Below are 17,899 nucleotides of genomic sequence, written 5' to 3' on the forward strand. Positions count from 1 at the left end.
TCTGACTTTTTGTGACCCCATGAATCGCAGCATGCCAGGCCTCCCTGTCCATCACCAACTCCCAGAGGTCACCCAAACTCACGTCCATCGAATCGGTGATGCCATCCAGCCATCTCATCCCCTGTCGTCCCCTTCTTCTACTGCCCTCAATTCCTCCCAGCATCAGGGTCTTTTCTAATGAGTCAACTCTTCGCATGAGGTGGCCAAAGTATTGGAGTTTCAGCTTCAACATCAGTCCTTCCAATGAACACCCAGGATCTCCTTTAGGATGGACTGGCCAGATCTCCTTGCAGTCCGAGGGACTCTCAAGAGTCTTCTCCAACACCACAGTTTAAAAGCATCAGTTCTTCAGTGCTCAGCTTTCTTCACAGTCCAATTCTCACATCCATACATGACCACTGGAAAAACCATAACCTTGACTTGATGGACCTTTGTTGGCAAAGTAATGTCTCTGCTTTTTAATATGCTATCTAGTTTGGCCATAACTTTTCATACCAGGAGTAAGGGTCTTTTAATTTCTTGGCTGCAATCACCATCTGCAGTGATTTTGGAGCCCAAAAAAATGAAGTCTGACACTGTTTCCACTGTTTCCCCATCTATTTCCCATGAAGTGATGGGACCAGATGCTGTAATCTTAGTTTTCTGAATGTTGAGCTTTAAGCCAACTTTTTCACTCTCCTCTTTCACTTTCATCAAGAGGCTCTTTAGTTTTTCTTCACTTTCTGCCATAAGAGTGGTGTCATCTGCATATTTGATCTTATTGATATCTTATTGACATTTCTCCCGGCAATCTTGATTCCAGCTTGTGCTTCTTCCAGCCCAGCATCTCTCATGATGTACTCTGCATATAAGGTAAATGATCAGGGTGACAATATACAGCCTGGACGTACTTCTTTTCCTATTTGGAACCAGTCTGTTGTTCCATGTCCAGTTCTAACTGTGGCTTCCTGACCTGCATACAGGTTTCTCAAAAGGCAGGTTAGGTGGTCTGGTATTCCCATCTCTTTAGGAATTTTCCACAGTTTATTGTGATCCACATAGTCAAAAGATTTGGCATAGTCAATAAAGCAGAAATAGATGTTTTCTGGAACTCTCTTGCTTTTTCCGTGACCCAGCAGATGTTGGCAATTTGATCTCTGGTTCCTCTGCCTTTTCTAAAACCAGCTTGAACATCAGGGAGTTCACGGTTCATGTATTACTGAAGCCTGGCTTGGAGAATTTTGAGCATTACTGTACTAGCATGTGAGATGAGTGCAATTGTGAGGTAGTTTGCGCATTCTTTGGCATTGCCTTTCTTTGGGATTGGAATGAAAACTGACCTTTTCCAGTCCTGTGGCCACTGCTGAGTTTTCCAAATTTGCTGGCACACTGAGTGCACCACTTTCACAGCATCATCTTTCAGGATTTGAAATAGCTCCACTGGAATGCCATCACCTCCGCTAGCTTTGTTCGTAGTGATGCTTTCTAAGGCCCACTTGACTACACATTCCAGGATGTCTGACTCTAGGTGAGTGCTCACACCATCGTGATTATCTGGGTCATGAAGATCTTTTTTGTACAGTTCTTCCATGTATTCTTGCCACCTCTTCTTAATATCTTCTGCTTCTCTTAGGTCCATACCCTTTCTGTCCTTTATCGATCCCATCTTTGCATGAAATGTTCCCTTGCCATCTCTAATTTTCTTGAACAGATCTCTAGTCTTTCCCATTCTGTTCTTTTCCTCTATTTCTTTGCACTGATCGCTGAAGAAGGCTTTCTTATCTCTCCTTGCTTTTCTTTGGAACTCTGCATTCAGATGCTTATATCTTTCCTTTTCTCCTTTGCTTTTCACTTCTCTTCTTTTCACAGCTATTTGTAAAGCCTCCTCAGACAGCCATTTTGCTTTTTTGCATTTCTTTTCCATGGAGATGGTCTTGATCCCTGTCTCCTGTACAATGTCACGAATCTCCATCCATAGTTTATCAGGCACTCTATTAGATCCAGCCCCTTAAATCTATTTCTCACTTCCACTGTATAATCATAAGGGATTTGATTTAGGTCATTCCTGAATGGTCTAGTGGTCTTCCCTACTTTCTTCAATTTAAGTTTGAATTTGGCAATCAGGAGCTCATGATCTGAGCCACAGTCAGCTCCCGGTCTGGTTTTTGCTGACTGTATACAGCGTCTCCATCTTTGGCTGCAAAGAATATAATCAATCTGATTTCAGTGTTGAGCATCTGGTGATGTCTATGTGTAGTGTCTTCTCTTGTGTTGCTGGAAGAGGCTGTTTGCTATGACCAATGTATTCTCTTGGCAAAACTCTATGATTTTAATCATAGCTGCTGGGCAACTCAAACCAAACCTCTAATCCTATTAGCTAAATCTTGGCTCATTTAACCAAAGGCAAAGTCCAAATACAGATGAATTTAGTGCCCCAGAGTTTCCTTTGTGCCCAAGAATCCTACTTGTCTTCTGATTTGGCTGATCACCCCAGACTCCTTCTCTTTCACTCTGCTTCCAGCAAGATGGCAGACTATGCACCTTGAAAGACTTTCCTACTTGAACCAACTAAAATGCTGGGTAAAATACACAAATCAAAGCTTAAAAAAAAAATCATCACAGGAGCGAATACAAAAAGAAGAAAGCCATAGTGGCCAAAACAAACTCACAGCCAGGGATCCAGGGAGGTGAGTGAGCACCAAAGCTTCATGATGTCAGCCAAAACATGTGGCCTTTGGGCTCCCACCTTGACGGTTGCAGAGGAGGCCAGGGAGACAGATAACAGGGTCTGCCCAAGATGCGATGTCTTAAAGGAAACTGCTACATCAAAGTGGGGCTTCAAAGGGCACTCAGCTTCAGAGTGAATGAAAAAGAAACAAAGCTTATACAGGCACAGAAGGAAGACCATCCAATTCAGACTGTGGTCCTGGCTAGAGAGAAATATCTTCCTTGAGAAGTCTTAAGGAATTCTTTGCTGAGAATTCACCTGGCTGATCCCAGGTTTGCAGTCTACTTCTGAGTCATGCCCATGATCTGAAAACCCTTAAAGAGACCATGCAATAGAAGTTGCCCTTGAGTGGTCCTGGCAGAAGCACACAGAATGTGAACCCAGAACTCAGAAAACTGCCACATAAACCTAAGGACAACAAGTGGCTATAGCCAGATGGGTGACATCAGAGGCCTTGTTCTTACCTGATCTTCCTCCTTCAAAAGCCACTACAAGCTCTATGCTCACGTTTCGCTCCCAACAGATGCCATCTGAACACACACTCCTCTTTTTCCCTCCTCTTGCACGCCCATGCTTCTTCTCACTATTATTGCCATCCTCTTACGGGCAGCATCTTCCTCTCTTTCTCCATCAGTCATTCCTCCCTTATATCTTTTGATTCTCTTTCTAATCCTTTCTCCTCCAACCATAAACTTTCTCCGTCATGTTCCAACTTTCAGAATCTAAGCTTGAATTCCAGCTTTGCCATTCACTTTTCTTGGGAAAACTTACACAACCTTCTTGGAACTCCGTCTTCTCCTGGAGAGCGGGCTAATAAACCTGACTCGGGATTGCTGTAAGGATTAAAGAGAGGGAATCTAAAAATTTAAGCACTGTCACTAACTCATAGTAAATGTTCAATAAATATTACCTAGTATCTTTCCAGCTTATTCCAGATCAGGGGTTGACAAACCAAAGCCCATGGATCAAATCTGGTCCACCACTTATTTTTGTATGACCTGCGAGCTGAGAATGATTTTTATATTTTTCAGTGATTACATTTTTTAATTGAAGTATGGTTGATGTATAAGATATTATAAGTTACAGGTGTATAATATAGTAATTTACAATTTTTAAAGGTTTATACTCCATTTTTAGTTATACCACATTGACTATATGCTCCTTGCTATATAATAAGCTACCATGATATACTGTACAATAGTTTGTACCTCTTAATTCACTATCCCGATATTGTTCCTCCAGCCCTCTCCACTAGAAATTGCAATTTTGTTCTCTATGAGTCTGCTTCTTTTTTGTTATATTCACTAGTTTGTTGTATTTTTTAGATTCCACATATGAATGATATCAAACAGCATTTGTCTTTCGCTTATTTATTTCACTTAGTATAATGCCCTCCAAGTCCACTGCTGTGAATGGCACAATTTCACTCTTTTCTTATGGCTGAGTAGTATTCCATTGTGTGTGTGCATGTCACCTGAGGCTGAGTGGCATCTTTCTTGGTCCAAAAATTTGGTAACAAGCTACAATATAATATGTATATGTACACATCTTCTTTATCCATTCATCTGTTGATGGACACAAGGGTTGCTTACATAGCTTGGCAATTCTAAATAAAACTGCTATGAACACTGGAGTGCATGTATCTTTTTGAATTAGTATTTTGATTTTCTTTGGATATGTACCCAGGGATGGAACTGCTGGGTCATAAGGTAGTTCTACATTTGGTTTTTTGAGAAACCTCCATACCATCTTTCACAGTGGCTGCCTCAATTTATACTTCCACCAGTAGTTTACAAAGTTTCTACTGTAAATGAAAACAATTCAACAAAGTATTATTATAACAGTTTACATAGTTTCCCTTTACTATGGAGAAAACAGTAGCATCTGCTACTTGGGTTCTTTTTGAAGATAGCCAATCTGACAGGTGTGAGGTAATATCTCATTGTGTGGTTTTGGTTTGCATTTCCCTGATGATTAGCCGTGTTGAGTATCTTCATGTCATATTGATCAATTTCATTCACATGAAATAAATATATACATCATGTTCTCAATTTTGCTTCTTGATCTACAAAAACTAAAATTTACTAACCGGCCCTTTACAAAAAAGTTTGCCAGCTCCCCAGATTATCATGGGTTCCAAATTTTGCAGAGAAAATTGAAGTCCTCAGTTTTCTAATTATAATTCTATTCACAGTTTGAAAGAAATAGACTTATAAATCTTCCACAGGGCCGGGGGGTGTTTAGAAGGTGGATTACACCATTTTCTGCTTGTAATCACCCACAATTAAATATCTTCTGCCTCACAAATGCCCATTTTACATAATAATGTTTTGAGGACAGAGCTCAACGTGGCTGCTAGATAATGTACAGCTAAAAAGACAAAAATGACATTCCTGCAACAAAAAAGAGTGAGAACAAAAAGGGCCCATCGACTCCAGGATATGAAGAACCACAGTCACCTGAAGCTGAGCGGCATGTTTCTTGGTCCAAAAATTTGGTAGCAAGCTAAAATATAATTAACAGTATTGAGATCAAGCTGCTCCAGACAATATGAAATAATAGCTTCTACATGCCGCAAGCTGGGAAGGCAAATAATTGCCTGTGTTTCACATTTCCACTACACTCCAAAGTGAAAAGCTCTCATTTCTCAGCTTGAGTTTTTCCCTTTACGAAAGTGCTCTTTCTCTCCTTTGCAGACAAAAAAAAGACTTGCCCCCAAAAAACCTAGTTTCAAACAGAAAGGCTGTCTTCAGCAGCACAATCTTTGAGTCCAAAATACAGCCCTACCTCCCAAACACTGACCTACCCCACCAATTTTTCCCTCGTACTATGGCTGATGGTAGGAGCCGTCACAGCTGCAGGTGGACACGATTAATGTATCATTTTCACTGTTATTAAAAGTCTTCCTTTTGCAGAGTATAATGTCTCTTAGGCCCAACCTAATTCTTTCTTCGCCCTAGGCCGGAACTCATGTCCATGACGGATTGGTATCATAACAACAGCACTAGCCATGTTTTCTATTTATTCAGCACCTTTCTTCACAAGGCTCAGTGCTTTTCATTATCAATCTAAATTTTATGAATATATATTATTAAAGGCCCTAATTATCTACATTTCTGGCTCTGCCACTCAATATGACGTCTGTGGGGGTAGAAATGACTTCATCGCTGCCTCCTCTGTACCTAACACAGTGTCAAGCAAAGAGCAAATCCTCAAAAGATGTTTGTCAAGTGGATGATGGAGAAGATGGAGAGATACAGAAGTAGAAGACTGCAGTTGTTAAAAGCAAACTTGCCTCCTCAACTATTTGAACTCAGGACCAGTTTTAAAATGAATTTTGTATTAGAAATGTGATATAATGCCTTCCTGTGACAGTAATCTGTTCCTAACAACAGTGATTTTGCCCTTTCTGATTGCTGGCAATTATTCTTGCATCCAGAATGCATTAGCTTATAAGCAGCAGTGACTTCGACCATATATTAGCTCGCAGTGTTACTAGTTTAATAGCCAATGGGAAAATTCCTTTTCCACTCCCAGGGAGGCTACAGTGATACATATTGCCTCTTTCTTCCAAACATTTTTCAAGTAAACATTTTGATACAGCTGAATAGCATCAAAGATGTAAATGGTTATGTTTACTATAGGTTGTCCTATTTCAAGAAAGAGTAAGCCATTTTTATGTTAACATATTGCAGATGCCAAAGCTAAAAATGTTTTCACTATAGCAAATCACTCTGAGTTCCAGATAGGATAGACAAAAAAATGAAACATCACAAGTGAAGTTTAGATACCTACTTTTGCAGTCATCTTGGCCAAAAGCTCTTGTAAATCCATTATTCCTTGCACCAGGCTTAAGAAATCACTGCAAGTTGGGCAAGCTCAATAAAGAAAATATAAAATAAATGTTGATACTGTGCTAACAGAAGAAAATATATTTTTCAACCATAGTTGTTTGGTTACGTAGAAGGGTTTTCACTTTTCTGGTTAAGTTTGACTTCAAAATTGGAGTGAATTCACAAGGATTTCAGATCTAGATCTTTCCCTTTCATTAATAAAAATGAAATGAACTGAAAGGAAAGGCAGTATATTTTAAACTGTAAAACATTTTAAAATTTAAATTAAGCTCATTTTTATCAGCCCTTAAAAATTGTGAATTATCACAGAAGCAGCAAAAGTAAACTAGCTAATTCAAGAAGTTCTAAAAATAGTTTTTATACATGCATTTATATAGTTATATCAAGCATAACTTTCTGTATCAATCTACAGACTAAAAACTGCTCATGTTAACTTTTCTTATCTTCAAATTTTAATTCTATGAATAATACATAAACTTTTTAAAAATTCAAAGACAGAAGTATTTAGGATACATAAGATCTCTCACTAATCCCACCACCTCGTAAGTCAACAATGTAAATAGTTTGTGTATCTCCTTCCTGACAGCTTCTCTCATATTATCAACAAGTTATATTACATAATTCTGAAATGCTTTAAGTTGCTACTTACTGCGATTCAGGTTTGGACACTGTGTTATATATCCATTTGGCATGAAGATGATTTTCCCATCTTGGATAATCCCCTTGATAAAAGAAGAGAGAGGCGGCAATCACTATTACACGTATCAGTTCAAATGGCCCCTGTCACATGCTCTCTGCAGGGAAGATTTTTTTATTTAACATGACTGATAACCTCATTCAGAAGGTGAGTTGGCCACACTGACCTACTCCAACTCATGCTCTTCCAGAAATCTCAAAATGTCCATTCATCTTGAGAAAGCTATAATTACTTACTACTGATTCATGTTAATCATACCATAGAACTAAGGATCCATCAATCAATGTTTTTAAACTGGCCCTTAAAAAGGCACTGATGCAATAAAAATTCTCAATGCCCTAGTCGTCTTAAAACATTAAATATTGATTTCCAGGATTATCTTAGGTGGGGGAAAGAGACAATAGGAAAATATTAGACTAAAATGCTCTACTGATTCATTTTATCAAGGAAATAATATTAGACTTGGGGAAAACTAAGAACCTTGCTCTCAACTAATTGAATAATATGAGTCTTTGCTGGTGAGTCTTAAGATTTGTTCAAAATCTCACTGTGGATGAAAGGAGGTCCTTTAATTTTGCAATATGTCTAGAAGAACAGCCCTAATTTAAGAAAGTCATTGGGGCTGTCATCTCTCAATGAAAATGTTGACATAGCTTTTGGATTTTTCATGTTGAATTTCAAGATTTTGTTTCTAGGGTATTTTTTCCCTGATTTGATGGAAGAGATATTATAGAACAGATGGAACATGTAGAAGCTGGTTCAGTACACTCAGCTTAATCTACAAATAAAATATAGGTTTATGATAGTGTGGCAAGTCTTTCAGAGGGAGTAAAGTTTAACATTTATGTGTTTATCCTCTGGAAGAGCAAAAGGTAATCAGCAAATGCTGTTTCTGCTTATTATTTCAAGATAAAATAATAATTGGAAATGTTAATAGCAACAACAGGGTCAAAAGGCCTCTTCCTCAAAACTAGATACCTTTATTAATCTCTTCCTCTTTGAGGATGATGCAGTGTCTATGATTACCGGAGCAGACAGCCTCACCATGGGAAGGAGGTCCCTGCTACAGTTCTTCGAAAAGAATTTGCCATGTCTTGCGAGGGAATTACAGGGAGTAATTAATGGAGTACAATCTAAGTCAATCAGCTTCTTCCTGGCATAATGCTGTACAGTTTTTCAAAGCAAATTATCTCTTTTAAGAGGCCAGGGCACCTTTCAAGCATGTTTGAGAATCTGAGAAAAGCATGGGATTGGCAGTCAATGGTTTATCTGTAGCTAACTAGGTTTACTTAGGAAGTCAACCACCTTCTCTGAGCCTCAGTCGCTAGATCTAGAGAAAAAGAAGTGTTTCATGCAAAAGCTGCAGAACCTTCCAGCACTTAAGTGCTGGGTCAATGAAATCTTTGTCCAAACTGAAATGGTCACAATTTAGATCTGTGTGCTTTTGCTAACTTTCAAGATAAAAGAAAAAATCAGTCAAGAGTAAACAAAGCTATAGATTTCCATCAAAGAACAGACCATCAGAGAGAGATAATATCACATTAGAAAATATCTGTCTAATGAGGCTAAACATGGATGAAGTTAGAGTGACTATCTAGGTCTGCCTGGGATTTAGAGATTTGGGTGCTAAAACTGAGACTGCCAGGCAAAACAGGACAGTTGATCACCCTGAGTGATGCAAAAGGAGAGAAAATATTATATTAGGAAAGGGCTGGGTCTATTATCTGCTGGTCAGAAGAGCCTAAATCATTCTTATTTTTATTAGCCATGAAAAAGACCCTTGGAAACCTCGACTATATTTCTCATGGTATTATCTTTGCCAAAAGAAATGGAAAATCCATTTGAAAGGATATCTCTTTTGCTTATCCTGTAGCAATGTATATTAGACACAATAGTATTCTTTTTTGGCTTTTTTTTTTTTTTTTTTTGTCACATAGTTGCTTTACAATGTTGTGTTATTTTCTGCTGTATAGCAAAGTGGCCCTTTTATTTTAATGACTGACTGATTTTGTCATTTTAAAATTACTAATTGTCTCTCCCACACTTTCTTCTTCCTGCATCCCTCCTCACTTCTCTTTCTACTTTTAATCTCTAGCACACACATGTGTGTTACACAGATCATTAGATGAAGGTCAATGGTGTTGACCTGAACAAAAATGGAAATAAGAATGGATTCTTGATCCCCATCGGCACAAAACCTCAAGGCACTTCATATTTTTTTCTTAAAAAAAAACAAAGGTCATGAGAGTCAGCCCACATACTGGCTTAAAAATGTGTTCTTGCCAAATGAATCAAGATGGGAATGCTAATTTGTTTGATTAGTTATAATTCCAGTCTGGATTAAAAAGAAAGGCAGAATATACTGTACAAATAACAACTGTAACCCAAAGAAGAATGAGTGTATGCATTTACCTGTAAATACATATCTATGTATATATCCCAGGACTTTCTCATAATAACCAAAAGGTCTTGCACTATATTGTCATATGGACTAGAGTCATCCCTCAGTAGTTGGAAGGTAATTCTGGGACCTCCTTTTCCCTCCACCCATCAGGGATACAAAAACTTGCAGATTCTCAAGTCTTTTATATAAAATGACTATGACTTCTGTATACACAGGCTGAGCATGCATGGAATCAACCAACTGCGGGTCAAAATTGGTCGATTCTGAAGACGTGGAAACAGCAGATAGCGGGCAGATTGTATTTATTTCCTGGACATTTGTTGATAAAGGAAGCATTTGCTAGGCACTTAGTTTCCTTTAGAAAACAGAATTTTATACAGCATAAAACAACAAACAACAAAGAAGCTTGATCAGCCATCTCTCACAGAAAAATCATCTATGAGGATTTCTAAAGATGAAAGCATACCTTAGAGCACAGCAACTTCTCCCCCAAAAAGGCAAAATGAGGGATAAAAAGATAGAATTTCTATTATTTTTCTTCATTTCTTTTTAAATGTATCTATACTTAACTGAAAAAAAGAAACTCTGGCTGAGCCTATGCCAGCAGACCTCCTTTGATCTCATTTTTTGAGACTATGCTTTATTTCATACCATTCACCACGGCAATATTTCTCAAAATGCCAGCTTCTTAAGAATCACATTGAGTATTTAACCTTCAGATTCCTGGGTCAATGCCAGATTCTGTTTCAGGAGAATCAGGGTGGACCCAGATTCATCATTTTCAAAAGCCATCCCAGAGGATTCTCACAAAAAGTCAAGAAGCCCCACTTTGAAACACACTGCCCTGTTGTCCCTGGAAAAGGAACTGGCAATCCATCCCAGTATTCTTGCCTGGAAAATCCCATGGACAGAGGAGCCTGGCAGGCTACAGTCCATAGCATCACAAAGAGTCGGACAAGACTGAGCTACTGAACGTGCTCCCTGTTGTCAATCATTTGGATTTCCTAGAGCAATATTTACTCCTTACACAATCGTAAAGGTAGCATCAACATCCAATACACAAATAGAGTAAAATATTACTATCTAGAACTGAATGGCAACCAACCACATTACTAAATTAGAAACACCATGAAGGACAAAACATAGGCTTTCAGCTCAGCATCCCCTGCAATTCCCACCATAGTATATTTGACAAAGTAGTCACAATCAACACCTTACCTATATCAAATGCTTAAAAACTATGAAGTATATAACTGTAGGTGAGCAAAAGTTGCCACTTGAAATGTCTCATTGGAATGTAGGTCAATTAGACCTGAAAACAATCAAAGCCCAAAAGACAGAGGAAGAAACTTTGACCTTCACCCTAACTACCCAAAAGGATCTAGATAGAAGGTCTGTTCCCAGAAGAGAGCTATTACCAGAGATCTCTGCAAGGAATATGAGCCAGGTGTGATAGGGAAACAAGATCAGCATGCACTCTGCACCCCACTGTCTCTGCAGGTCCAGCAAACATTTATCTGCCATCTCCATCTCCATGTGAATTGTCTACCTCCCCTTTGCAATCCCAAAGTTCTACCACCACGTGCAGTTAGTCTTTAGCTGAAAATGGTATTTAAGGTGAGGTATTTCAGCCATTTATGGTAAGCTACTTAGTTTTCCTGGATCTCAGCCATGTATACATGTCGTTGAAATTTGTTTTGAGTATCTGCTAACTGGTCTTACATCAGTTTAATGCATAGACTCGCCAGAAAAACCTAGGAGAGAAGAGGAAGATATTTTTTCCTCCCTGACACAATATTAAAGTATAAATTTATAGCTCTTAAGAGTCTGTGAAAATCATGTGGAATGCTAGTTGTTAAACTAGGGGTACATATCAGCATTTTAAAGGAGGGTGAGGGAGCACAGTTTTCTATAAAAATTTTAAATGGCCCTGAGGTGATTTTGATATGCCTGATGAAAACTACTGATCTAGGAACTGATCACCTTGTCATTAGACCTATGAAAAATCTAAAAGCTCTGATATTTTAATTAGCTTTTCTAAAGGATACAACTGGATGACATCACCAACTCAATGGACATGACTTTGAGCAAACTCCGGGAAATGGTGAAGGACAGGGAAGCCTAGCATGCTGCAGTCCATGAGGTTGCAAAGAGTTGGACCTGACTTAGTGACTCAACAAGAACAACAAAAGGACACCTTAATCTTGGGCCATCAACTACAGGTCTGCTAATTTCAGACCAGTGCTGGGCCACTATCAGTTCAGTGCAGTCGGTCAGCTGTGTCCGACTCTTTGTGACCCCATGGACTGCAGCACACCAGGCCTCCCTGTCCATCACCAACTCCTGGAGTTTGCTCAAATTCATGTCCATCAAGTCGGTGATGCCATCCAACCATCTTATCCTCTGTTGTCCCCTTCTCCTCCTGTCTTCAATCTTCCCCAGCATCAGGGTTTTTTCTAATGAGTCAGTTCTTGACATCAGGTGGCCAAAATATTGGAGCTTCAGCATCAGTCCTTCCCATGAATATTCAGGGTTGATTTCCTTTAAGATTGACTGGCTGGATCTCCTTGCAGTAAAGGGACTCACAAGAGTCTTCTCCAACACCGTAGTTCATAGTGTAAATAAAATCATCGAGAAAGTCTCCTAGTTACGTGGATTCACAAGATGGTGCTACAAGGTAGTCCTGTTCTCAAAATAAGGTTCTAGAGCACCGAATGAGCTCCCTGTGTCACACAGCAAACTCCCTCCGGCCACCCACCTCAGTGCTCCACAATATCTGACACGACATTTTGGAGAAATTATCCTCCAATTAAAAATTTTAAAAAAAGATGGAAAAGAACTAAAAAAAAAAAAAAAAAGAGGTTCTATCTTAATTGCCTTCATGGAGAGATACTATTCAACTGTCCATAATGAGTTGATGCTAACAGTCTGCTGAAATAGTTTTTCAGTGCTGGAAAACTAAGGTCCTTTTAGGTAGCCTAACAGTCTCCCCTGCAATCTTATTTACACTATTAACTTGCTAAACAATCCATTTTCTTGTTATTAGTACAATGCTAAATCTCAGCCACTCTGGGGCTCTAAATAAATCCCTAAGGGGCAGAGCCCAAATTAACAAGCTTTACTATTAGTACAATGGAAAGAGAAAATGGATCTTTCTTCCTCTTTGTTACATCCACCTGTTGCCACCTTCTTCGGCTTCCTGCACTCAGCTCACCAGGTACTGAAAAATAAATTTGCACCAGGCAGGTGATACGTTATGGGTTGTTTTGTTTTGTTTTCCTGGTCTGGGGTACTAATGCCCATTATTTCCCTTGTTCCAAGAACATTTCTCATTTCACACTAAAAAATACAGGAAGATGCAGAAAAAGAGTTAGAAAAATTATGCCATTATTAGCCTCTTCTATGTGGAATAAGGAAGATTAGGCAAGCCCTTCCAACACTTGGAGCTTTCCGATACAAATGAAAGCAGCTTTGCCGCCAAACAAATGCTAATTCTTCTTTAACACTCTTATTTCCCTGCAGATCTCTGTTTACACTGAAGAAAATCGTTTCCTTTTTTGTAGGCTAAAACACTGAAACAAATTGCTTTGAAGGGGAAGGGAAAAGGGAGTGGGGAAGAGTTCCTGGCAGGCATGTAAATATATGGATGAAGATGTGTTCTGTTTATAAACTGGCAAGGACCCAAGCTTTGGCAACAGGCTAACAAAAAGTAAGACTTAGCGAAACTGACAAGGAGGGTTTTCAAAATGCAGCCAATTATGTATTTCTGCCTTGAAGACAGTTAATAAAATATTCCAGCTTGCATAAAGGCCAAGACAGACACTTGTCGACTTCTATTACAATCAATAAAAACTGTCAGCTCATTAGCATATCATTAGCTTTCCTGCTGTTTCCAAAGACTTTATGCACATAAATATTAATCTACAAATATATGATTCCCTGGCTGTATGACTTTGACTTTCTGCATGAAAGGAAAAAATAAGAATTAGAGATGGGAGGAATTCAGTATAGCTTCTTTTTCTATGTGCCTATAAACATATGCTTACCATCTGTGGAATTATGGGAACCAGCTGAGGTAAAAAACAACAGCTGTGGCAGAGAAAAAAAAAGTAATCAATTTCACTTCCCCGTGACAGCTCAGCTGTTAAGGAGACAGTGAAGTCCAGGTAAGGGAAAGGTTTCAGACCTAAATTCACCAGACACAGAGACACCGACTGAGAGAACAGTTCTAACTCTGTAAATGGCTTTGGGATCAGAATTCTCCCTGAGAGCTCAGCCATTTAGAAACTATCAGAACAACCAAACCTCTGAAGCACTGTGATTCACCTAAACTTGTTTTTTCATTTCTTTACCCTCTGGAATAGTGACAACATAATCAGCTTAGTACGCATCAAAGGGAAATTGAGCGGTAGGCAACCACCTTGATAATGAAAATCTAAGACAATCAGATTCAGATAAGCCTATCAGTACTGGCCAACTACTTTCTCAAATGGATGCTGTTTTGAAGTGAAGAAATCCCCAGCTTGTGTTGTGTCTCTGATAGGCAGTAACTAACATTAGAGGTTTATGTGCAAAACACCAAGCAAATGATTCCATCCTCTGCTCTTTCATCAGCAACATTTTATTGCACTATTCCTAAGGATCCACCAGGAACCAGAATAAGACTTGACAGCTTTATCTTTTACTTTGCCTTTGAAGTGACCATTCATATTTAAAATAAAGAAAAACACAGTTTTAGCCTGAAAACACAACATAAGAATTTTAGTTCTGGAACCAAAACACAGGTGTGGTTCTTGGTTCCAGGAGGCAGCTTCTACAAGACATATATATATTAAAAGCCTGAGAAGTCACCTGAGAAGTGAATGCCTCTCTTTACAGGAAGATTTTTTGACACTGAAACTATCAGGATAATTTCTGTAATGAGACACTGACATATCTCCCCTGTCTTAGCCCATCTCACCTCACCAAAGGATGGACTGAACACACTCTGGTATACAGGACACTAATTGGAGATGAGTTTTCAAAGGTTTCCTTCTAAAGAGCTATTGGATGGAGCTACTCATACTAGGGGATAAGGAGAATCACAACGCTCCCTAGGAAGATGGGGTGTGTGGAACTGCCACCTCCCTTTGGTGCTTACCACTGAGACTGCCTATTCCGGGTTAGAGCTAAGGAAGAAGATAAGTTTGTCTTCTCCATGGGACACGGTATACTTAAGTGAAATACTCCACCATCTAACACAGTGACATAGTAAGCAAGCCCTTAAAAACATCTGCTGCATGAATGAGCAAAAATCTTGAAAAAAAAAAAGTTCTAAGTTTTAATCTCATTTCACTCACTTATAAACTATGTGACACACATGTTGCTTGGTCTTTCTGAGTATCCTTGCCTCATTTATACACGAGGGGTAACACAGTCAGCCCCTTGTAGCTGCAGATGCACGATCCACAGGATACATGAAGGGCCAATTGTACCCTGTCATTTTATATAAGGGAGTTGAGCACCCGTGGAGTTTGGTATATCCACAGAGGGTCTTAGAAACAGGCTACAGAGGGATGATTACGTTACTATTTAATTAGGATTCTCTGAAGGTGAAATGTAATTAACTGAGATCATACAGGTATGGCCAAACAAGGTCTACAACAGAGAAAGCAGTCAATAACCGTTGGTACTCTATTCCTCATCCCCACAACCCACCTCTGCAGGAAAATGATTGTCCAGGCCTATGAACAGCCTCTGTGTTTTCTGTCTGTAATGGGTATTGGGGTTCTTAAGCAAGGATTCCTTATATCTACAGAGAATCACACACTCACCAAGCTGGAACAGACATAGGACCCACTCTTCTCCCTCTCTTAATCACGAGCTCCCAACTGAAACAAAAGTCCCTAAATGGTAGAAAATATACCTAATATGACTACAGAATAGACTTAAGCATACAAGGAACATTAAATACATAAGGGGAAGGGTATGCATGTTGTAAACCTACTGTGTGTCAGGTGCTTTTAATACATATTCTCATACAACCTGCATTACCTTTACAAGAGACATCTTTGCACTTTACAAATAAGAAGTCCAATTCACAGCTTGTGCATTTACTCATTCATGTTAAGAGTATACCATCTGCCAACTATGGACCTGGTATATCTGAAGCACTTGCTGAATAAAATAGAGTTCTGACCTTGTTAAATCTCAGAATCTAGATATAGTCATCAATAATAAACAAGTAAACTCTCATAACCCTCATATACACTATTTAGGATCAACTACCTAATTTGCACAGTCCCTTATTCAAAACATTATTGAAGACTTGGAGAAGGCAATAGCAGAAGCATTAAACCAGCCATGGAATGGCACTGGCTAACTGCTCACGAAGCCACCCCTATGCTTTCAAACTATACTAAGAGTGAAGAGGAGTTGACGTTTCAGTGAGATGGTTGGTATACCCACACATGCCTTGGATTCACATGCTTCCAGCTATGACTTCCCTCCTTTTTCTTTCTGTCCCCTGCTTCATTACAATTATTTTCAAGTTCAGTGATTGTTTTCTTCTTCCTGCTCAAACCTGCTGGTGAATGCTTCTAATGCCTATTTCAAATGTACTTCTCAGTTGCAGGATATCTATTTGGTTCCTTTTTATACTTTCTCTTTAACGATATTCTCTTTTGTTCATACATAATTTTCCTCACTTCCTTAAGCTTTTAGGCTACGTTTTCCTTTAGTTTTTTGAACACATTTAAGGCAGTTGTTTTGAAGTCTCCATCTACTAAATCCAATCTTTGGACTTCCTCCAGAATGGCTTCTATTTATTTTGTTTCTTCGAATGGCAGTACGTTTTTGATTCATCTTATTTCAAGACTGAACAACTGAATATTGTAATGACTCTGAAAATCAGTCTCTCCCTTTCCCGGGATCTCCTGATTTTTTGTTGTTGTTGTTGTTGTTGTTGTTGTTGTTGTTATTGTTCTTTTCATTTGTCTTGTCCATAGTTGAATTGCTGCAGTGATCCATTTGTTTAGGAGTTTATCTATTTTCATAAAGACTGTATTCCTTATTATTCAGTTGGTTAAAAAGTAATTGTGGTTTCAGATGGTGAATTTTAAATCATTATAACTAGGCTAAAACACATCTTTATTAATCAAAATAGGAACTATTAGAATCAACACATTTTTGCCAATGAGAAATAAGTTTGATCATTCTTGTAGCATAAAATCCAGGCTTCAGGATTTGATGGACTCTTGGTCTGTGTCCTGCTGTTTGTGGAAACCTTTTCCCTGCAAAAAGTTGTCAAGATGCTTGAAGAAGTATTAGTCATTTGGTGAGAAGTCAGGTGAATGAGGCAGATGAGGCAAAACTTTGTAGCCCAATTCATTCAACTTTTGAAGTGTTGGTTGTATGACATGTGCTCAGCAGTTGTTGTGGAGAAGAATTGGGCCCTTTATGTTTTCCAGTGCTGGCTGGAGGTGTTCCAGTTTTCACTGCATCTCATCAATTTGCTAAGCATACTTCTCAGATGTAATGGTTTCACTAGGATTCAGAAAGCTGTAGGGGATCAGATAGGCAGCAAACCACCAAACAGTACCCCTGACCTTTTTTTGGTACAATTCTGGCTTTGAGATGTGCTTTGAGAATTCTTCTCTATCCAGTCACTGAGCTGGTCATTTCCAGTTGTCGTATAAAATCCATTTTCCATTGCATGTCACAATTCTAATGATAAATGGTTTCTTGTTGCATAGAATGAGAGAAGACACTTCAAAATGAGAAGTTTTTTATTTTTGGTCAGCTCAAGAGGCACCCATTTATTCAGTTTCCTCATCTTTCCAATTTTCTTCAAATGTCAAGTGACTATAGAATAGTCAAAGTTAAGTTCTTTGGCAACTTCTCGTGTAGTTGTAAGAGGATGAGCTTAGATGATGGCTCTCAATTGGCTGTTGTCAACTTCCGATAACCAGCCACTGCACTCCTCATCTCCAAGGCTCTCATCTCCTTTGCAAAACTTCTTGAACTACCACTTTACTGTACATTCATTAGAAGTTCATGGGCCAATTGCATTGTTGATGTTGTGAGTTGTCTCCACTGCTCAAAGGCCCATTTTGAACTTGATGAAGAAAACCACTCAGATTTGCTTTTGGTCTAACATAATTTTCCTAGTCTAAAATAAATATAAAATAAACAGCAAGTAATAAGTCATTAGCAGAAAGAAAAACATAAAGTGAGAAATGTGCATTAAAATGATGTAT

General features: G+C 38.8%; 1 protein-coding gene across 1 annotated transcript in view; it reads right to left on the reverse strand.

The window, feature by feature from the left end:
• Positions 1-17,899, reverse strand: part of NELL1 (neural EGFL like 1) — a 997,636-nt gene that overhangs the window by 751,243 nt on the left and 228,494 nt on the right. The window contains exons 5-6 of the mRNA XM_052662389.1: positions 7,211-7,283; positions 6,503-6,585 (exon numbers count right to left, since the gene is read on the reverse strand). Of these exons, the coding sequence (XP_052518349.1) occupies positions 6,503-6,585; positions 7,211-7,283 (156 nt within the window). The remainder of the gene's footprint in view (positions 1-6,502; positions 6,586-7,210; positions 7,284-17,899) is intronic.

The sequence above is a fragment of the Budorcas taxicolor genome, chromosome 25, assembly GCF_023091745.1.
Source record: "Budorcas taxicolor isolate Tak-1 chromosome 25, Takin1.1, whole genome shotgun sequence".
NCBI classification, from domain to species: Eukaryota; Metazoa; Chordata; class Mammalia; order Artiodactyla; family Bovidae; genus Budorcas; species Budorcas taxicolor.